Here is a 23915-nt window from a genome sequence, read left to right on the forward strand (position 1 = left end):
TCAAGAGTAGAAAATTACAGCATAGTGAAATTATTGTCCCCTTATAAAATTCCCATGGCAACAAAAGTGTATATAATTTTTTTATAAAATACCCTAGCATTTCTAAATATGAAATTAACTGGTATTTATGGATATTCTATATCAAGAGAGGTCTCAATATCTATCTCATGTAAGAGACTGAATTAATTGTTGCTAGAAGTCTTACAAGAGTTGGCAATACTGTATTTTCTGACAAAGAACTTTATTAAATTGTTTTATCAGAGATAATAACTCCACATTTCCCTAAATGAAGAGCCTGCATTCATGCCTGTAATTCATTCTCAGGTCAATCTTTAAATTAGAAAAAAAATATATTAAATTTTTTTTCTAAAATTTGATAAATCAACTACTGTACAATATGAAAAAAAAGTATATTTCCTATAAAAAATGTTTTGTTCAAAAGAACTGAAGTACAATGTCTCCTAAATATTCTTAGTATAGTGTTAGGTTTATTTAAGCTCAAACTATTTAATATTTGTAAAGGAAATTTTTTTTGACTTTCTTGCCCTCCAAAAATCACAATCTTTCAACTCAAAATACATATATGAATGTATAAGTAGCGTAAAATTCCATTCATGCACTTGGGTACCTTTACTCATATGGCATCATCGTTCCTTATATGCAAAGCAGTGACAATTCCTTGTAATATCAAACGACTTACCTCTGCGAAATAATTCTTGGGATTTCTATTAAAGGTGAGGTGTCCAACTGGTATCAGGGGGAAATCCTTGTGTGGCCACACTTTAGTCAGGTCAAATGGATTGAATCTATGATTTTCAGCCTCTTCAAATGTCATAACCTGTTATTATAGATATACAGGAAATGAAAGTTAATATTGTACTGTATATCTTGTACCATAAATGGATTTAAAACATCCTAAAAGTGTTAAAAACCATATAGTCAGGAAATCAGCTTAACACGGTATTGCTAATTAATGCCATACCTGAATGTACATAGTGTATGATGGGAAGTTTCCTTCTTCAATGGCATTAAACAAATCCCGAATTGAGTAGTCAGGATCTGATCCGGCTAAATCATCTGCCTTCTGTGCGCTCAAGTTTCTGAAATTCAGATTGTAACTAGTGACATTCGAATATTTACAGGAGGAATGTTACAGACCCTAAAGAATTTTTTTTTAAATTTCACTTGTAATTAAAAGTCATAGAACTTTTAATGCACTGTGATAACTAATTTAGAATAATGATATAATTTTCGTAAAGTACGTCCGTTTTCTAAGTAAAAAAATAATCAAGTACAGTATTACAAATTGGTGCTCAACATGGTAATAATGCAGTGTAAACTACTAGTAGTGTACATGTAATATCATATATGCAAATACAGTACTATAATTTTAGCGTCATAGACACCAAAAAAGCCAAACCTGGATGAACAGTACCTTGTAAACTTGTTACCATGAATGTGTTTAGAGAAATGTGCTATTATTGAAAACTATGTTCCACACACTATTCCAACTTTTACATGTCTGTGTCAAGTTGTTTTTATCATACAGTACTTATCTAAAAGAATCATATAGTAAAGATTACAGTACTGTGAGCTTTACAAGATTTTTTTAATACATTTTCTTATGAATTACAGAGCAATTGAATTTCTGTGCACAATTTTAACAATCCAAAATAATGTTGAAAGTAGGTTAACTGAGGGTCAAATTATCCCTCGGTACTGCACTGTGATCTAAAGATGGTCGAGACATCCCATGCGGGAAAAACCTTCCCTAACTTGACCTCTTAATTCAATGACCCAAGTCAGTACAGTACAGTGCTTGTGTAGCAAAGTTTTTCATTTGACTTGAGTATTCTTTCTAAATTTAAGCTTTATCCATAATTGTCCACTCTTCATTGTGAATTTCAGTCATACAACTTCATCTCATTACATTTCCTCTGGTGAAGACCTTGTTTCTGGGAGTATAAATTTTGATATAACCAGTTCAAAATAATGGTAGTTAAATAAGTTCTAAATTTTCTTTTACTATGTAACTTTAATCCATAACTACGTAACAACTGTACCTGATTCCTTGGTCGGTCTTGTAATGGAATTTACAATATACGGATGTTCCCTCGGCATTGACCAACTTGAATGTGTGAGAACCATAGCCATTCATATGCCTATAACCATCAGGGGTTCCTCGGTCTGAGAAAAGAATGGTCACTTGGTGCGTGGTCTCAGGCCTTAAGGTGATAAAATCCCAGAACATGTCAGGATCCTAGAAATGAAAAACAATTTGTGAATTAGCTTCTAAATAATTTAGATTGTGGTAAGGTTGTGAGAGACAATACATGTTGGACTTATTATTGTCAAAATAGCCAGCCTTTCCCTTCATAATCCAGTTTTTCAGTTTGTTCTTTAATTTGTCAAACAGCAAAAATCTTAACTGATTTAATCCTCTATACATGCTGAAAAATGTATCTTGTGAACTAAATCCATATGGTGCTTTGTTTGAAAAATTAAAATATCAATACTATATAATTATTTCATTTGTGTGAATTCATTAGCATGTTCATTTTTGTTTTCTTGATAAAGTTATAATAGATTTTCAATGAAATTCCGAATAAAAATTAACGTTATCTATACGTCATCGAGGAAAGTCTCTGATGCCCCTCCAATAAATGTCTTGTGACATTCTCCTCACATATGATAAATTTTATTGTTAAAATAAAGAGGCTGTGTTAAAGTAGTATCAGATTGATCAAGTTGAAGTAAAATCTATCTACTAAGGCACTTATCCCAATTTTGGGGGTAGCCAACAATAAAATGCTTGGCCAATATACAGTAAAACTTTATCAAGGAAAATATGATGTTTTTTATTAATCATTTGGACATTATCTTTTAAAACCCATTCTTTTTCACCTTCAGATGTGTTGCTGGATTCCTCTTTTGTGTGTGAATGAAAGATGGGAAGAGAATAGGGTCTCGAATGAAGAATACGGGGGTGTTGTTACCCACCAAATCCCAGTTTCCTTCTTCCGTGTAGAACTTGACAGCAAAGCCACGAGGGTCCCTGTTTGCGATAAATTTTGGGGTAAGTTTAATAACTCAGTAGCCCTTAGATGAAATGCATGCACATTTATTCTTGCATGTTACTACATAAAGTGGGGAGAGATTTCCATGAATGTTTATACTTCTTACTTTTTTTTTATATATTTTACTGATGACAGAATATGAGAAGCTGTAATTTTTAACCAATCGGTACAGTATTTTATTAAGCTCATTTGATGGTATATCATTGTCTGAATAAGCTAGAACTAAGGGTTGTTTCTTATTTTTGGTATATAGGATCTTTAAAAAAATGATTATGATTGATATTTTAATGAGTTTTTATGCCAATCTCTTCACAAGTTATTTAAACAATTTGGAAAATGCAACTGCATCTTACCTAGCTGTATCAGCTGATCCACTTTCGCCTCCGACTGTTGAGAACCTTACCGCAATAGGAGTTCTTTTCCCAACCTCACTGAATAAGTTTGCTTTGCAATATTTCGTTATGTCGTGAGTGACTTCAAAATATCCAAAAGCACCTGGAAGACAACAAAGAGAGATTAGATAGGTATCGTAACATGATATTTTTTGAATTATGGGGTCTCCAGTGATAATAGTAGATTGGTTAGTAAGGTTAGTAACTAGGAATGTGAACTTTAATCGACTATTGTAATTCTAATTACATCGTAAGTCTTCCATAATACTATACTGTACTGCAACGTATTATATGAGTAAACAGTGATAAACAATGTTATTACACTTCATTATTTTGAGAGAAATTATTATCAAAATTATTATTATTATTATTATTTCATCATCATTGATATTATTATCATCAAAATTAAAGTTATTATTTTTACATCATTGATATCATCATCAAAATTAAAATTATTAATGTTATCATCATCCTTATTACAGTACAGTACAGTATACTATTATAAATAATAATAAGAAGAAATTACTGTTCCACTTATATTCTCAAAACTCCGAACAAATAATCATTAGTCCTCTAAAACTCCAAGTAAATGTTCAGTGACTCACCAGCTCCCTTGGCATGCACAACTCGCTCTGGGATACGCTCTCTATCAAAATGTGCCATCTCATCCAGGAGTTGGATGTCCTGCAATAGGATAGGGCCCCTGGGTCCTACCGTCAGGGAGTTTAGTTTGTCTGCCAGAGGACATCCTTGAGAGGTTTTCAAAACTTCGGGATTCTGAAAAAGAAAGGAAAGGTTATAACTGCTTAAGTGTAGTAGTTTACAGGGAATGTAATTTTTGACATATGGACAGTCGTAGCATAATATAGTCGTTGATGCAGTATTCATGTAATTTGCTGTTTGATTCATATGAGATAGATATTAGAAGACATATTGCTATGGTGTAAAATAGCAATAATTTTTGCAATAACCTTAATTACTACTTTTTTTTCAATATTAATCTTACCCGATGATCATGTAGCTGCAACTCTGTTGCCCGACAGAAAAAACCTACGGTCGGGATACGCCAGCGATCGCTATACAGGTGGGGGTGTACAACAACAGCGCCATCTGTCGAGTAGGTACTCAGGTACTTCTTGTCAACAAGAACCAATTTTTTCCTCTGTCGTGCCACCGGCAAGACCTACTTGATACGCTGTTGTTTCTGGAGTTGATTTCACGCTTTTTGGTGATGTATTCTCTCTAGATATTAGCTTTCGCTGTACAGGAGTTATTATCATTACCTTATCAAGCTTTTTTGATTAGTTTTGGATTAATTGTTGACGACTTTGATAGATTTTGGATTCCCCCCTTGGCTAATTCAAGATGTCTGACCTTACTCAAGTCCCCAAGTACAGGCAGTGTAGCGCTAGGGACTGTTCTAGGCGTCTTCCGAAGGCCTCTATAGATCCTCACACCGTTTGTTCCAATTGTAGGGGTAAATCCTGTCAATTGGAAGATCGATGTGAGGAATGCGCTGGGCTTTCGGAATTCGATTTTAATGAATTCCTTAAGAATGCACGTAGGCTAGAGAAGGATAGGATCAGGAGGAGTTCGTCTCGCTCTTTTGATTTTTCCTCTCCCCATGCCCCTCAACCTATTCCTTCCCCTGTAGTGGTGACTCCCGACCCTTCTACTAGCTCTCAACCCTCGATGGCGGACATGATGCATGCCATTCAGGCTCTTGGTGACAGAGTGGAGTCATTAGCTAATGACCGCAATCAACTCTTGGCCGATGTCAAAGAGTTGAAAGAGAAAAGTGCAGTGGGAAGTGTAGTGAGTGCAAGTGCGGTGAAAAGTGTCAGTGTCAGTGTTACGCATGAGGGTGCATCTGTTCGTGCCAGTCGTCCTCCCAGTCCGGGACCTCTTGCAAGCTCCCAAGCCCAGGGGAGAAGCAATGTCGAAGGACCAAAGGGTTCGACAGGCCTTGATCAGCGTACAGATGTACCCTCAGTGGTTGCGGACGTATCTTGCAGAGATCGTCCCATCCACAAACAGACGAGTGAGCCCATTCATTCCTCGTCTGTGAAAGAAGTTTCTCGGCAGAAACGCTGGACCAAGGTCTCACGACCTCTCAAGCGCAAGGTCCCTTCCGAGCGAGTCCAACGGCCCAGGTGTAGCCACTGGGTCAGTTCGGACTCGCCGCAGTCTTCCGAAGACTGCACACCTCCCAAGAGAGGTAGAGTGGTTCCGCAGCAGGCAATCACTCCGTCTGTTGCCGCACCAACCACTGTAGACCCTAAGTGGTCTATGCTGCAGTCTATGCAGACTCAGCTTGCATCCTTCATGCAGGAGTATCGTGCTGAGAAGGTTGACACTGCACCTGTTAACCTACAACCTGCCACGGTTGTGCGCTCAGCAGACACTGCGGCTGCCTGCTCCCACACTCCGGCTGTGAGAGCTCCACCACCGATGCGCAGTCGACCCTGCCAGACGCATGTTGACGTTAGCCGACGTGCGGCACCCTCCGTTGACATGCGTGAGCTACCGCATCAGCAGTGGGAAGGTGCTGTCAAGCTGCCGTGTTTTGACGCAATGCGGCAGTCTCCGCAACCCACGGCAGTCCCCACCACGCACCATCACTCCGCTTTTGTTGTTGCCAGCTCTCAGACTGACCAGCAGCGGCATGATGTTGGATCCTGTGCAGCTACGCATGCACCCGTGCTGCCGGATTCAGCCGTTCAGCTTTCTTCTCCTCCTTTGCCGCTTCCTCCTCAGCATTCGGATGAAGGAGTCTCTGATGACGACGAAGCTGCGCATTTGGACGATCAACACTCCGACATAGAGGAACCCAAGACTACACCTCCCTCCTTAGACTTTAGGAAAGTCCTTGCCCTGTTTAGGGAGTTGTATCCGGACCAGTTTGTGTCTGCAACCCCGCGCTCACCTCCCTCTGAGTTCGCTTTAGGCATGCAGTCAGCAGCTCCTGCCTTTACGAAGCTCGTACTCGCGCGCTCATCCAAGAGAGCTTTAAGGGTACTGGGAGAGTGGTTGCAGTCCAAGAAGCAACTTGGGAAGACTTCCTTCATCTTTCCACCGACCAAGCTTGCTTCCAAATCTAGCGTCTGGTATGCCACGGGAGAAGATCCCGGCTTGGGAGTTCCTGCCTCTGCCCAGGGCGACTTCTCAAGTCTGGTAGACTCTCCCCGCAGGCTGGCTATGAGACGCTCTAAGATTTGCTGGACCTTTTCGGACATGGTCCATCTTTTGAAGGGAGTTTTTCGTGCCTTTGAGATCTTCAACTTCCTGGACTGGTGTTTGGGAGCGTTAAGCAGAAAGACCTCCCCTTCGGATAAGGACTCTGCCATGCTCATCATGTCATGCATGGACAAAGCCATTCGGGATGGGTCTGGCGAGCTTGCGGCTTCGTACGTGTCTGGAGTTCTTAAGAAGCGAGATCACCTTTGCTCCTTCTTGTCTGCGGGGATCACACCATGTCAAAAGTCGGAGTTGATGTTTGCTCCGCTTTCCAAGTGTCTCTTTCCGGAAGAGCTGATCAAGGGGATTGCCGCCTCATTGATCCAGAAGGATACCCATGACCTGGTGGCGTCATCCGCACGTAAAGTCACAGCTTTACCTTCCGTGCCTAGACCTAGGATGGACACACCAGCGTCTAGGTTCATTCCGCCCTTTCGTGGCAGAACCTCCAGCAGAGGAGGTACCCGTGCCGACAGTCAACGTGGCAAAAAGAAGAAGGGTTCCAAGTCCTCAAAAGGCAGAGTCTGACTGCCAACCTCTCCAGACAGCAGTGGGAGCCAGGCTCAAGAACTACTGGCAGGCCTGGAGAACAGGGGTGCAGACGCACAGTCTGTGAAGTTGCTAAGAGAGGGGTACAGGATTCCATTCTTGCGCAAGCCCCCTCTAGCAACTACTCCCATCGACCTCTCTCCCAGGTACAGAGAGGAGGACAAGAGGCTAGCTTTACAGCAAGAGGTGTCTCTCTTGCTACAAAAGGGAGCGGTAGTCATAGTCCGGGACCATCAATCCCCGGGCTTCTACAACCGTCTCTTCTTAGTAGCGAAGAAGACAGGAGGGTGGAGACCGGTGCTGGACGTCAGTGCTCTCAATGCTTTTGTCACCAAGCAGACGTTCACCATGGAGACGACGAAGTCGGTGCTAGCATCGGTCAGGAAGGAAGACTGGATGGTCTCGTTGGACCTAAAGGATGCGTACTTTCACGTCCCCGTCCATCCAGACTCCCAACCTTTCCTAAGGTTCGTCTTTGGAAAGGTCGTTTACCAGTTCCAAGCCCTGTGCTTTGGCCTAAGCACGGCACCTCTAGTGTTTACCAAACTGATGAGGAATATTGCCAAATTCCTGCATTTGGCAGACATCAGAGCCTCCCTCTATTTGGACGACTGGCTTTTAAGAGCTCCGTCAAGTCGTCGCTGTCTGGAGAATCTCAAATGGACTATGGATCTGACCAAGGAATTGGGTCTCCTGGTCAATATAGAAAAGTCCCAACTCGTCCCATCCCAAACTATAGTCTATCTAGGTATGGAGATTCAGAGTCGAGCTTTTCGGGCTTTTCCGTCGGCCCCCAGTATCAGTCAAGCCCAAGAATGCATCCAGAGCATGCTGAAAAGGAACCGATGTTCAGTCAGACAGTGGATGAGTCTAACAGGGACGCTTTCATCGCTGGCCCAGTTCATCGCGTTAGGGAGACTCCACCTACGACCCCTTCAGTATCATCTAGCTGCTCACTGGAGAAAGGACATGACGCTAGAAGCGGTCTCAGTTCCTATATCCGAAGAGATGAAGTCTGCACTGACTTGGTGGAAGAACAGCATTCTTCTCAAGGAAGGTCTACCACTGGCTGTTCAGACCCCCGACCACCTTCTCTTCTCGGACGCATCGGACACGGGCTGGGGTGCGACACTGGACGGACGGGAATGCTCGGGCACGTGGAATCCGGATCAAAGAGCACTTCACATCAACTGCAAGGAGCTACTGGCAGTTCATCTGGCCTTGAGAAGCTTCAAGTCCCTCCTTCTAGGCAAGGTGGTGGAGGTGAACTCCGACAACACTACAGCCTTGGCGTACATCTCCAAGCAAGGAGGGACTCATTCGAGGAAGTTGTTCGAGATCGCAAGGGACCTCCTCACCTGGTCAAGAGATCGAAAGATTTCGCTTGTAACGAGATTCATTCAAGGCGACATGAATGTCATGGCAGACCGCCTCAGCCGGAAGGGTCAGGTCATCCCCACAGAGTGGACCCTTCACAAGAATGTTTGCAACAGACTATGGGCCCTGTGGGGTCAGCCCACCATAGATCTGTTCGCTACCTCGATGACCAAGAGGCTCCCAAATTATTGCTCACCGATTCCGGACCCAGCAGCAGTTCACGTAGATGCCTTTCTTCTGGATTGGTCCCATCTAGACCTGTATGCGTTCCCCCCGTTCAAGATTGTCAACAAGGTACTGCAGAAGTTCGCCTCTCACGAAGGGACACGGTTGACGTTGGTTGCTCCCCTCTGGCCCGCGAGAGAATGGTTCACCGAGGTACTGCAATGGCTAGTAGACGTTCCCAGGACTCTTCCTCTAAGAGTGGACCTTCTGCGTCAGCCGCACGTAAAGAAGGTACACCCAAGCCTCCACGCTCTTCGTCTGACTGCCTTCAGACTATCGAAAGACTCTCAAGAGCTAGAGGCTTTTCGAAGGAGGCAGCCAGAGCGATTGCCAGAGCAAGGAGGACATCCACTCTCAAGGTCTACCAGTCAAAATGGGAAGTCTTCCGAAACTGGTGCAAGGCGAATTCAGTTTCCTCAACCAGTACCTCTGTAACGCAGATAGCCGACTTCCTTTTACACCTAAGGAATGTAAGATCCCTATCAGCTCCTACGATCAAAGGTTACAGAAGCATGTTGGCAGCAGTCTTCCGCCACAGAGGCTTAGATCTTTCCACCAACAAAGATCTACAGGACCTCCTTAAGTCTTTTGAGACCTCAAAGGAGCGTCGGTTAGCCACACCAGGTTGGAACTTAGACGTGGTTTTAAGGTCCCTGATGTCAGCAAGGTTCGAACCGCTTCAATCAGCCTCTTTTAAAGATCTCACTTTGAAGACTCTTTTCCTCGTTTGCTTAGCAACAGCTAAAAGAGTCAGTGAGATACACGCCTTCAGCAGGAACATAGGTTTTACATCTGAAACGGCTACATGTTCCTTACAGCTTGGTTTTTTAGCTAAAAACGAGCTCCCTTCTCGTCCTTGGCCCAAATCGTTCGAGATTCCAAGCCTGTCCAATTTGGTTGGAAACGAACAAGAGAGAGTACTATGCCCAGTAAGAGCTCTTAAGTACTATTTAAGACGTACAAAGCCATTACGAGGACAATCAGAAGCTTTATGGTGTTCTATTAAGAAACCTTCTTTACCGATGTCGAAGAACGCAGTTTCTTATTACATCAGGCTTTTGATTAGAGAAGCCCATTCTCATCTGAATGAGGAAGACCATGCTTTGCTGAAGGTAAGGACACATGAAGTTAGAGCTGTCGCTACTTCAGTGGCCTTCAAACAGAACCGTTCTCTGCAGAGTGTAATGGATGCAACCTATTGGAGAAGCAAGTCAGTGTTCGCATCATTTTACCTTAAAGATGTCCAGTCTCTTTACGAGAACTGCTACACTCTGGGACCATTCGTAGCAGCGAGTGCAGTAGTAGGTGAGGGCTCAACCACTACATTCCCATAATCCCATAACCTTTTTTAATCTTTCTCTTGAAATGCTTTTTATTGTTGTTTTTGGGTTGTACGGAAGGCTAAGAAGCCTTTCGCATCCTGGTTGATTTGGCGGGTGGTCAAATTCTTTCTTGAGAAGCGCCTAGATTAGAGGATGTGATGAGGTCCTTTAGTATGGGTTGCAGCCCTTCATACTTCAGCACCTAGGAGTCGCTCAGCATCCTAAGAGGATCGCGAGGCTCAGTAAGGAAGACGTACTTAAAAAGGCAGAGTAATGGTTCAAGTCGACTTCCTTACCAGGTACTTATTTATTTTATGTTTGTTATTTTGAATAACTGCTAAAATGAAATACGGGATACTTAGCTTCTAATGTTAACATGTATGCTGGTCTCCACCCACCCCCCTGGGTGTGAATCAGCTACATGATCATCGGGTAAGATTAATATTGAAAAATGTTATTTTCCTTAGTAAAATAAATTTTTGAATATACTTACCCGATGATCATGAATTTAAGGACCCTCCCTTCCTCCCCATAGAGACCCAGTGGACCGAGGAGAAAATTGGTTCTTGTTGACAAGAAGTACCTGAGTACCTACTCGACAGATGGCGCTGTTGTTGTACACCCCCACCTGTATAGCGATCGCTGGCGTATCCCGACCGTAGGTTTTTTCTGTCGGGCAACAGAGTTGCAGCTACATGATCATCGGGTAAGTATATTCAAAAATTTATTTTACTAAGGAAAATAACATGTTTCTTTACTTACTACAGTACTTTCCTGTTGTTAATAACCCCCCAAAAATTAATAGAATAGAGTTCCTAGATTCAGTATTCACTAATTATTTAGATCAAAAGTGATCTGTAACTTGAACTATCATAAAAGAAAAATTCAGATATCACTAATACTGTACTGTATATCAGTCTTTCACAATACGATTCAAGAGTAAGGTCACGAAAAATCTACAGACTCTAAGAACGCGAGGGAAAAACTGAGAAGGAAGCAAAAGGGGATTTCTTAATCTTAATGGAAGCCATACAAAAATTACAGAGGCATCACACTTATGTCAGTTGTCATGAAAATATATAACATGTTTATTCTAAAGAGACTAGAGAAAGATTAATGAAAAGCTGAGAGATGAACAAGCAAGGTTTAGAAAAGGTAGAAGTTGTACTGACCAAATTTTCATGTTAAGACTTGTACAGCAATGCGTAGAATATAGAAATCCATTTTTTATGGCATTCGTGGACTATGGATAGTGTGCACCAGCCAATTTTGTGGAGAGTCCTGTGTTATTGTGGAACTCCTCTTAAACATGTAAATTTGATTAAGTCTGTTCATGAGCATAGCAAGTGCAAAGTTAATGTTAGTGGAGTCCTATCAAATGAATTTCCAGTGAACCGGAAAACTCCAAGGGAATGCGTTGTCGCCTATGTTGTTTATCCTCCTCATGGATTTTTTAATGCGTAGAATAGTTGAAGATGGAGGAGAAGGATTGGACTGGATTTGTAATAGGAAATTAGTGAACCTAGAGTATGCTGATGATGCTGTCCTTCATAGCAAAACACCACAGGATTTTAAATCTGCTATCTTGCTTAGCAGAATGCACAAACTATCACACGAAGTTGGGCTTATGATAAATTGAAGAAAGACAGATGATGAGAATGGAATATGCAATAGAAGATGAAATATCATTAGAAGGAGAAAGGATTAATGAGGTAGAATCATTTAGGTATTTGGGAACTATGATCTCCAATACAGGGTCATTAGAATTGGAGTTTAATGAAAGATTGAAGAGAATAAATCAGACAATGGCTAGATTAAGTAAAATTTGGAAATCAAATTGCCTGAAATCACATATAAAATCAGACGATGTATCAGTTCAGTGTGATCTTTGTTAATTTATAGACATGAATTATGGTATGACAATGAACAATATCCAACAGAGTTAGCAGATCTGAGAACAAATCCCTCAGAAGAATATTGGGAGTTAAATAGCAGGACAGGATTAGATATGAAACCATAAGAGAGATTACTCGAGTACCATATTTGGATGGGATCATGGCGAGTGGTAGATGGAGAGGGTTTGGGCATGCTCTTCGCACTCCCCAAGAGAGATTAGTTCACCAAATGTTTAACTGGGCTCCATAAGGCACTAGAAGAGTTACAAGATCCAGGCCTACATGGCTGAAAACTATGAAGCTTGAAGTGGGAGATGATGAGTGGAGCATATTGAATTAAAAGCTCAAGATAGAGACGACTGGGGAAATCTAACTAAGGAGGCCCTTTGCGTCAATAGGCGTAGGAGGAGATGATGATGATGATGATGTTGATGTGATAGAATCAATAAGAGTTGAAAAACTTAATGGTAGAAGGGGAAAAATCTGTTATTGACACCTGCAACCAGAATTCCAGAGAATAATAATTATGTAAACTGGGAGTCCTGTTTGGTGACATTTAATGAGATAATTGTGTATTTAATGGGATAGAGAATATTTTTTTTACTTGCAGTAAAGGCCGAATAAAACACATTTCCTTCACGAGAAAGGGATCAAAATACAGAAATATGACAGAGCAAACAAGCTTATGAAAAAGTAAAGTACCAGATACTAATAATTAAGTTGTAAAATGTGTTTGGGAAGCCAAGAAAATAGAAGGAATTAAGGACTATGTACATTGTGAATTAAATCAATATCATCTAGGATTGTTAAAGAGTAGGGGGGATGAATTGAAAAGCATTTTGTTTGAAAGAGGATTTAATCATTTTAAAAAATCCGATTATTGAAATCACCATCTAGACAAAATATGTGACTGCATAACTAAGGGAATCATAAACAAGATAAAAAAAGAATATTGAGCGAGGCTGACACCAGAAATGACTGGGGTCTTGGGAGAAGCATTGATAGTTCAAACAGTTTGAGAAGATCAGGAGTGAAGAGAAAAAGCTTTAGGTGTTATATAAGAGAGAGGAGAACGCTCAATAGATAACAGGTGCAGACACAGTTTGGTGTCAAGGTTGTACATGACGTAGATGGAAATTTCCAGAGAGAAATCTAAAAGTTTTATAGATTCTTATTCTTAAACTACTGCACTATAATTGTTCAGTGGCTACCTTTCTCTAGGTAAGGGTAGAAGAGACGTTTTAGCTATGGCAAGCAGCTGTTCTAGCAAAAGGACAATCCAAAATCAAACCATTGTTCTCTACTCTTGCATAGTGCCATATACTCTTTACTGTGGTTTTCCATTATCTTGGAGGGGGGGGGGGAAGAGTTCTCTTGCTTGAGGGTACACTCAGGCAATAATATTCTATCTTATTTCCTCTTGTGTGTGTGTTTTTTTTTTTTTTTTGAAGTTTTTATAGTTATATATGAATGAACATTTTAATGTTGTTAGTGTTCTTAAATATTTTATTGTAATTGTCTCATACTTCTCTCGTAGGTTATTTATTTTCAAGTTTCTTTACTTCACTGGGCTATTTTCCCTTTTGGAGCCCCTGGGCTTATAGCTTCCCGCTTTTCCAACTAGGGTTGTAACAACAACAACAACAACAACAACAACAACAATAATAATAATAATAATAATAATAATAATAATAATAATAATAATAATAATAATAATAATAAAACGGGAGCTTCTGTTTGGGTTAAATTATAGGCCTGTAGAGTGCTTTATTTTCAATGGATAGTTGTTATCTATAGATTCGACAGTTTAAACGAAAACGTGACAAACTTGATGACTATATAGTGAATTCAAGTATTGCAAAGCTTACGATTTCGAATCGAAGAGATTAGCAGAAAATAAGGACCATGGATACTAAAGATGTCAGAAATAGTGCCTATGTAAATATTCAATTTGTTATAAAATACCTCAAATTCGAGAATTGATAAAAAAGAAATAAATGGGAAACTGAAGATTTTCTTGTTTTTTGTCTCGTTAATGTGGATTTGACAATAAACATGTCATGCTGTGTGATATGCAAAATGCCTAAGACTGTATACGATAAATCGAGTTTGGAGGTCCTGTAGAGAATAGGGTTCCCCTGCGTGAAAGGACCAGGAAAGCAGTTCTTAAAACAAAACAATGACTGTTCTTATTTTTTGTCTGAATATCCACCTTTATCAAAATGGAGACAGACTTGTGATAAAAATCTAATTTTTATCTAACAGCGAAATGTACCCAGAACAAAATATATAATCATATACTAACAAACACTGATTAGATACTTAAAATAGAGCTTTGGTGATGAAACCTATCTACTTATCTTGAAGCTATTACAGTACAGTATATCAGTACGTGCTATTTTCATTGGTTAAAATTATTTTTACTTTAGGGTCACTAATTAAACTCTCAATTAATAAGTTACAGAAAATGATTATTCAGGAATCGGATTTAGATATAGAAAATCTCTATCTAGTTTTAATTGCCATCTGTTTAAAAACTAAAAACTTTAATGCCAATATGATTTCGTTTTTACGTATAGTGAGTTTTTGGCTGAAGAACTTATACCGTTTTTATTTTGAAATATTTCAACTACAAACAAACATATATATATATATATATATATATATATATATATATATATATATATATATATATATATATATATATATATATATATATATATATATATATATATATATATATATATATTACACTCACACACACACACACACACACACACACACACACACACACACATATATATATATATATATATATATATATATATATATATATATATATATATATATATATATATATATATATATATATATATATATATATATATATATATATATATATTAAGTGTTACAGAAGCAGAACTACTGTGTAAAGAAAATTTTGCTTGAGAATAATATAGGATTTATATAAAGAAATGTCAACATCCCTATATAACAACGAAGTCGTGTAGCCAGTTTCTCTAAAAGGTGTTTAACTCATTTTTTCTTTCTTTCTCTGACGTTCGATAGTCCGAGAGGTGGACTTTCTTACCTCCCTGTGATTGGTGGAACAAGTTTACCCACCCACCCATTACCACTACCCACTTGTTTATCGTACTGTACATGTGAACCACATAAGCCAGGCCACCACCACTTTAGATTTTCTGGGGACCGGGCCTCTTCTGTCAAAATCACTTATTTTAAGAAAATGGTTAAGTATTAGACTTTGAAAAGTTGTACACGTTTGTGGATTGCGCATAGAAAGACTTAATTTTTTTTAAGGATTACAGAAAATTTAAGGCACTTTTAATTACAGTCTATAGTTTCCTTATCGCCAACACGTGATTTGGAGACACGTGTACGTGTCTGTTCGTTTCGTAAGGGTTTTTATAAGACCATATGGTATACTATAGCTATTCTAAAATGATTTACGGCTATTTCAAAATCAGACCGTTTTCTTCGATGACTTTATTTCGTAAGAAATTGTTTTATAGCTGCCTTCAAACAAGGTCTATTCTATAGACCTTGCCTTCAAATATCAGTTTAATGAAATATAAATTTTTATTCCATCTGTTGTTGCTATAATAAAAGTAGGCCTAAATGTCAGTCCTGCTTTTCATGAGTGTTTTCTTCAAATTCTCTGAGTAGGCTTAAATGAGGAGTAAGATATAGACTGTTTGAATTCTTCCGTCCACAAGGTCATTCGAGAGTGTCTCTCTCTCTCTCTCTCTCTCTCTCTCTCTCTCTCTCTCTCTCTCTCTCTCTCTCTCTCTCTCTCTCTCTCTCTCTCTGTAACAATATTGTTATTAGGAATAATTATTATCCAACAATCTATATCAAAATAAAATAATTAAATTTCTTATGTCAGATCATGCGCACTCAGAAATTAACTTTTTTATATTAGATTTCATCACTTTTGAGTCTCATGACTTGAAAAGATTGGTGACTATGTGTGCGTATGAGTATTTATTATTATTAAGCCTTATACAATAACACCACTAGTCTTATACGTGTAAAACACGCACATGTGATTGTGTTTGAAAGCACAGCGTGTGTTACACAGGATGGTCACTTAGTACAGGTTTGTATAGGACAGGGGCGCGTTTGTCTTTTTTTCATGGATAAAGTAGCTTAGAGAGAGAAATTGAAATCGTGACATTAAAATAGCTTGCAATTATACACGTATGTGATGTGGAATTACTAGTAGGCCTATTTGTAGATGAGTACAAGTTACCGTTGACAATTAAAACATTTGTAAAAGGAGAGAGGTGAAGTGATGTTAAGAAGAAAACGAGATACTACCCGCTAGAGTTATTGGGTCCTTTGACTGGCCAGACAGGACTACACTGGATCTCTCTCTCTCTCTCTCTCTCTCTCTCTCTCTCTCTCTCTCTCTCTGGCTGCGGCTCATTTTGTATTTGCCTACACATTATTATTGTTATTATTATTATTGCTTGCCAAGCTACAACCCTAGTTGGAAAAGGAGGATGCTATAAGCCCAAGGGGCTCCAACAGGAAAATAGCCTAGTGATGAAAGGAAACAAGGAAAAATTAAATATTTCAAGAACAGCAAAAACATTAAGATATAAACATAAACTATAAAAACTTAAAAAGGGAAAGAGAAATAAGAGAATAGTGTGCACGGAATAGTCTGGCCTATTCCTACCACATTCTCCTCTGGCCTCATACACCTGACAATACTAAGATTACCAAACAATTCCTCTTCACCCAAGGAATTAACTACTGCAATGTAATTGTTCAGTGGCCATTTTCCTCTTGGTAAGGGTAGGAGACTTTGTAGCTATGGTAAGCAGATCTTCTAAGAGGAGGACACTCCAAAATCAAACCATTGTTCTGTAGTCTTGGGTAGTGCCATAACCACGACCGTCCACTGTCTTGGATTAGAGTTTTCTTGCTTGGGGGGACACTCGGGCATGCTGTTCTATCTTATTTCTCTTCCTCTTGTTTTTTTTATACTTTATATGTTGAAGATTTAATTTAATGTTGTTACTGTTCTTGAACTATTTTATTTTGATTATTTATTCTTCTCTTGTTTTTTTATTTCCTTGTTTTCTTTTCTCACGGGGCTGTTTTCCCCTGTTAGAGCTCTTGGGCTTTAGCATATTGCTTTTCCAAGTATGGTCATAACCTAGCTTGTAATAATAATGATATAGACCTGAATGCTAATACAAATGTGAAAGAATTAATTTATTATATGAAAGTTATATCCAAATGATATAAATTATTTTTAATTGCCAAAGATGATTTGATTCTTAGTAAATTGAAGTGAGAAGGATTGGAAGATGAAAGATATTAAATTAATTGAATGATGTATTAATGTTTTGATATTTTTGAAATGTATTAGGGAGGGGGATATTATTATTATTATTATTATTATTATTATTATTATTATTATTATTATTATTATTATTATTATTATTACTTGCTAAGCTACAGCCCTAGTTGGAAAAAGCAGAATGGTATAAGCCCAAGGGCTCCAATAGGGATAATAGTTCAGTGAGGAAAGGAAATAATAAATCATCAAGAGAAGTAATTAAAACAATTAAAATAAAATATTTTTAGAACAGTAACAGCTTTATAATAAATATTTCACTTATAACAATAACAACTTGAAAAAAGAGAGAGAAATAAGATAAAATAGTGTGCCCGAGTGTACCCTCAAACAAGGATAAGAAAGAGATGATTATGGCTGTGTTTAAAAGAGGGTTTAAAACACTGCACGAAGTTATGATATAAGTAGCAGGAGATCCAAAGTAACAAAAAATAAAAATAAATTTTAATAAAATTCAAAAATACAAGGCAGACGAAGACCAAGCCAGGTGTAGAGACCACTCTCCTATTCCAGTTCTGTGGGGTTCGTATGTTGAGTTGAGAGCCGGCAAGTGTGTGTGTGTGTGTGTGTGTGTGTTTTACTAAGGAAATTAATTCTTCTTGTAACCTCCTTTAGAAACCATTCGTGTTGTATAACTACCATAGGAAGGCTTTGATATTTTCTAAACGAACTTCCAGTGAACTTCCAATAAAATTAATGCGTCTTTTCTTCAAGGATGTTCAGTTGTATAAATCTATAATCAACGTTCGGATTCTCCATTTTTTATGAGCTAATGGTTTTGTTATGTATGATACATCTATAAACAATTTAAGGATCTTCGCAAACTTGACTCTTTTAAATACGTGAAAACTTAAATTCTTGTTTTTATGCAAGACAAAAGTATTACATGCGACTACATATTTTATGATAACTTCTACCGATTCCCTCATATGTGACATAAACAGTGATTAGTATAAAGACAATGTAGTACATTTATTTCGTGCGTTGTGTACTTTACTTATTTATTTACTTTAAGGGCTGCTTTTCTAGTCCTTTACAACAGGGGAACGCTACTCTCTGCAAGACCTTCGCAGTCATTTTAACGTATAGGCCTACATTCACAGGCAGTCAGCATTTCCCATCGCATATTGATCGTTTATTGTCAAATCCACATTATCGAAACCTTTAGAAAAGAAGAAAGTCTTCAGTTTCATCTTGAAAGCCTTGATATATTCAGTATTTCGGACGTCTAGTGGAAGCTTATTGTATAGTCTTTGGGCCGCATATTTGAGAGCTCTAGGACATAAGGTAGACATCTTGGTTCCAATAAGTACTAACACACACACACACACACACACACACACACTCACTCACTCTCTCTCTCTCTCTCTCTCTCTCTCTCTCTCTCTCTCTCTCTCTCTCTCAAACTGCACCCCAGGAATAGCTTGCATAAAGACCCTGGATGCCCGGTCCTCTGGAAGCCAATGAGATGCCTCTAACATAGATTAAAAAAACTTGTTTTGTCCAGGGCAGCTCACTGCGCTTCTTTGGGAGCTGCTTATGAAACTGACTGGATCGCAGATTCTCCTGAGAGAGAGAGAGAGAGAGAGAGAGAGAGAGAGAGAGAGAGAGAGAGAGAGAGAGAGAGAGAGAGAGATTCTCGCTGTATATGTGATTACTGTAAAGTGGATTTATCTCCCCTATATATTAAAGAGAAAGTGTCTGGATATTTATACATATATACTGTATATCTTTCCGTCACTCTAAGTGACATTGCCAGAAATATAACTAATGTCTATGCGTTCCTTCGGTAGTGTGCGCGCGCGCGTGTTTGTGCATATCTATCAAAATATTTGTTAGTCATTTTTGACGGGTTGCGTATACTAGAGTATTAATAGTTAGTGTAAACAATCTTGTCTTGTCTCGAATGGCCTCGTAAGCTTAACGAATAAAACTAATGAATAACAATCGTTTTTACAAGTTTATTACAAAACACTTGAATATTATTAGAAATATCTCAAGTAGCAAACGACCTTTATAATCTAATCTTTCGTTTCAGGACACACTTAAAAAAAAAAAAAAAAAAAAAAAAAAAAACTTGCTAACAAAATGTCTGATTTTACTTATTTTCGTTTAAATAAAAAACTAAAATTACTGATCATTCTTTCATCCTTTTGTCTTGATAGTAGTTAGCTATAATTTTCGACATATTAACATCAGCGCAATCATAATATATTCTTAATCAGCAGTAGATCATAGCCATAAATTTTGATCAATAGCAAAACAAGGGGATACATTGATTAACTTAGATATTTATCACTATTACACAGTATGTTATTTATCATTTATGAATTTAAGCCTGACGTTGGGGTTGGGGATAATATTCAATAGTGAAGTGGAAAGAGTTGGGGGGGAGGGGGAGGCAAGGAGTCTTATTATGAAGTGAAATATTGAAGATTGAATAGGAAGATGGAAAAATGGAAAAGGATAATGGGGGTAGACTTAAAGGCTAAAAGGCGACCAAGCAGTCGTAATATAAAGTAACATATTGACGATTGAATAGCAAGATGGAATGAAAGGAATAGGAAAAATGGTAAAGTTAAGGTGGGTGCATCAAATGTTGTAAAGGCCAATTACTTTACTCTAAGGGTTGTTTTCCAGGTCCTATCACACAGGGAAACCTTACGCACTACAGACATACAAGATTTGTTTGTCATATACATTCGTAGGTATTTAGAGTATCACAGTATTCCGCATTATTTGTCAAATCCACATTATCGAAAGACAGAAACTAAGAAAGTCTTCAGTGCCTTCTTGAAAGCCTTAATATCTAAAATCTTTCGGATGTCAATAGTGAGAGCTTGTTATATAGTCCTGGGGCCGCATATTTGAAAATCTCTAGAACCTACAGTCGACATTCATCTGGGTTCCAATAATTTGAAACCATCTGCAATTATTCACTAGTCCACGATATTCGTTGGCAGCACAATATGTAGGAAATCTCTTCGATATCTTGTAATCCCAATTATAATAATTTTATGTTGTTGCACATATCCTAAACTCTATTTTGGTTTTAATAGGTAACCAATTAGTACAGTATAGGAGTGTTCCGTTCTCTGGATGGGAAACCTTTTATCACTCTTGCTCCTCTTTATTACTTTTTGTAATTTCTTACGTTGCACGTTGGGTAGATTGTAATAGACAGAGTTTCAATAGTGAATCCTGGTAATAACAGTCAATCACAGGATTCTTTATAGAATATTTATCCAGATGTTTCTTTACAAAAGAAAAAAAATTAAGGTGATATCCAGCGTTTCATACATTATTAATTTGATCACAGAGATAAAATTAGTTATGGCGCCAACGACAACATCGAAAACATTAATGTATTTCTTTAAAAAGTGGGACAGATGAAACACAGAATTGACCTGATTTCCGAAACAACACTTTTAAGCCTATTTATTTTGAAGAAGTCTTGGGCTTGAGTAGTTTTACCGGACACAATTGTTATTATTTAGATGTTATCATATACGACAATCTTAACACTTAAAAAAAAGAAAAAACATTTAATCGGAAATTCTCCGTAAAAAACAAATAAATACTGTTTTCAGCCATATTTCAGTAAAATGGAGAAGAGACCGTAATTTTTACCCTAATTTGTTATTATCTATTACCAGGATGGTGACCGTAATTTTTACGTCAATATATCCATTTTTAAAACGTAAATGCCTGGCAACATTTATTCTAGGATTTTTACCGTTTTTGTTTTTTGCAAATTTTTAACAGTGAAGTTTGGTTTGTGATACTCAAAATGGATATACATCCAATAATCGTGGCTAAACAGAGTATCCAATTCTTTTTAAGTAAGGAAATAATTGGTCAACAATGTTTGCTTATCAGGTGGTTTCAAGTTATTGGAGCCAATATGTACCTCTATTGTAAGTTCTAGAGCTTTGTGGTATGTGGCCCCAAGACCACATACTCCCACTAGATATCGGAAAGATTGAATGTATAAAATCTTAACAGAAGAAGCTGAAGAATTTCTTGTATAATAAGTGTTTCGATTATGTAGATTTGACAATAAACGAGGAATACGCTGTGATATTTTAAAAACCTGAGATTCTATTCGACAAATAGATCTTGTAGGTCACAGGGTTTACATATATGATAAGACCAGGAAAATGGCCTTTAAAGTGACAAAAGTAAGAAGGTCAAGAAGGTAATACCACAGAGGCTGTGCCACAACCCTAGCTTTTATCTACAAAGGTCATAATATGGGTCACACTATAGTTAAGTAACTGTGGCATTTAAGATGACACAAGACCAAATAACTGTAATTATGCCCCCTTTCAATTGTACAAAGTAATTATCAAAGCAAAAATTATCACACGGTCCAAGTCGTAATTTAAATCACGAGAAAGCGCTTTGAGAGTAGTTGCTTATGACACCTTCATCTTTAAATAAAATTTTCACATTTCTGAGAAGTTGATAGCTATGATAACAGACCACGTATAGACGTGTGCTTTCAAAATATAAGATTTATTTTGCCATCTAAATGCTTACTCCAAACACCCGGTACCCTGGCTATGGTGAACCCACATAGTCTCGCTATCTCTGCGGTACCAAGAAACTGACCTACCCCAACCAAGTACTGTTTATGTAATTGGGAGCAACTCGAAGTCCAGCAAAGCTCCAAACACATTCCTGTGTGTCTTATCTTAAAACTCTTGGGCTTCTGGATACCAGGACTGTCCTTTTAACTTCCCCTTAACATGATTTAACCAATAATGTTGAAGTCTTCTCTTTCCTCACTTTCTGAATTATATAAATGTCCCCAATCTATCTATCATCCACCTTAGTTTTCATATGACCAGACAGTCTTGAACTACTTGGTCCATTCCTTCACTTGAGGTACCTTGGGCATTTTCGACTTACAAACTACGAGTCTCAATCATTTACTCGGCCTTACGACAAAAAGTACTCAAACAGTAAAGCTTGGTATTGAACGTTTGTTTTTCATTTAAGAACTCATTCACCCCTTGCAAATGTTTTACAAACACCAAGCTAGATTTTTTTCGTTAAATTTTGTCAAATTCGATTCTATTATCAGCCTGCTATACTTTCTTCAAGTTTAAATGCCGAAAAATAGCGTATATTCGCCAACCACGAAAGTATATATATATATATATATATATATGTATGTCTTAGCTTGAGAGAGAGAGAGAGAGAGAGAGAGAGAGAGAGAGGAACTGTATTGCGTTTGGTTTGGTCTTATCTAATCAATCTTCAAGTTTATAAATCTTTCTTTTCATTCCAACCAACATAGGTTTGCATCTAGATATCAAAGGCAACAAACTGTTATAAATCATTTCGTGATTTGGGATGATGGTTTTTGCTATAACTAAGGGTTGCCCGGGTGATTTTGTTTGTTTCAGATAGGACAGACAGGGTCCTGTTTTGAGTTTATTTTTTACAAAGTGGGTTCTACCTACTTGAAATTGACTTTCTTTCCAAAAGACAAATGTATTGAGACTTGATATATGTCATTGTTACATTATAGGGTTTTATTATAGTTACATTCGACCAAAATAGGTTATGTATCAATGGAGACTTTGGCTCAAGTAAAACAAAAAGACAAAACGATTTACGCAAAAAGCTATTGCCAGCGCTGTGCAAGTCAAACCCTGTCTTAATCGTCTGTTTGGTATTTAATAATAGCATACATACCGTCTGTTTCTTTTTGTATTCATTAAGTTGCTCAGCTGCTTTGTCACGAGGCATTTTGAACCTATTGAATTGACGTTAAACGTCGCTTTAACCCAACAAACACAACTGTGGTTAAACTATCACTAACGCTGAATCCTGCGTCACGTTCCTCACCAACACTCAGACTGAACAGCTGATTGTGAGGGGATGCCAGATATTACCTTGAGCCAGCCTGTCTGGCTAGGTACATTTTCGTCTTGTTGTCTTGTTACCATATTTAATGGCAGATTTTTACATTTAGTATATTCTTATTCTTTAACCGGTCATTTACACGCCAAGCATTTGTTTTTATTTGGGTGTTATTATATTTATATTAATGTTGCGAAGTTGTTCTTTTGGCGAAACATGGCAGCTTATTGTACATAAAATCGGGCGAGTTGCCAAAGATGATCACGTGACTTTTACGGCAGACGATCAACCTATCGTTGATAGATGCTAAACTACAGTATAATGTATTTTACCTCGCCTGTCCTAAATGTAAAGAATAGCTAGTGAATATATGTAATAGAGCAAATTTAATAGCAGTGCTGCATTCTGCTAGTTGCCCCACCCTGTCTGCATGCAACTGCTTATAAATCGATAACATGTGAATATCTGTTAATTCTCTTTCCGAAAATAGTTATATATCTTAATGTCTGACAACGCGGTATACTTTCTTGAAGACTGCGATATAGTGCTCTTATATGTAAATGTAATTTCTCTTT

General features: G+C 38.0%; 1 protein-coding gene across 1 annotated transcript in view; it reads right to left on the minus strand.

The window, feature by feature from the left end:
* Positions 1–23342, minus strand: part of LOC137624239 (catalase-like) — a 31990-nt gene extending 8648 nt beyond the window's left edge. The window contains exons 1-7 of the mRNA XM_068354747.1: positions 23173–23342; positions 4075–4246; positions 3431–3572; positions 2905–3055; positions 2064–2260; positions 983–1100; positions 701–838 (exon numbers count right to left, since the gene is read on the minus strand). Coding sequence (XP_068210848.1) covers positions 701–838; positions 983–1100; positions 2064–2260; positions 2905–3055; positions 3431–3572; positions 4075–4246; positions 23173–23226 — 972 coding nt within the window. The 5' untranslated portion in view covers positions 23227–23342. The remainder of the gene's footprint in view (positions 1–700; positions 839–982; positions 1101–2063; positions 2261–2904; positions 3056–3430; positions 3573–4074; positions 4247–23172) is intronic.
* Positions 23343–23915: the final 573 nt, after the last annotated feature.

The sequence above is a fragment of the Palaemon carinicauda genome, chromosome 31 (assembly GCF_036898095.1).
Source record: "Palaemon carinicauda isolate YSFRI2023 chromosome 31, ASM3689809v2, whole genome shotgun sequence".
NCBI lineage: Eukaryota > Metazoa > Arthropoda > Malacostraca > Decapoda > Palaemonidae > Palaemon > Palaemon carinicauda.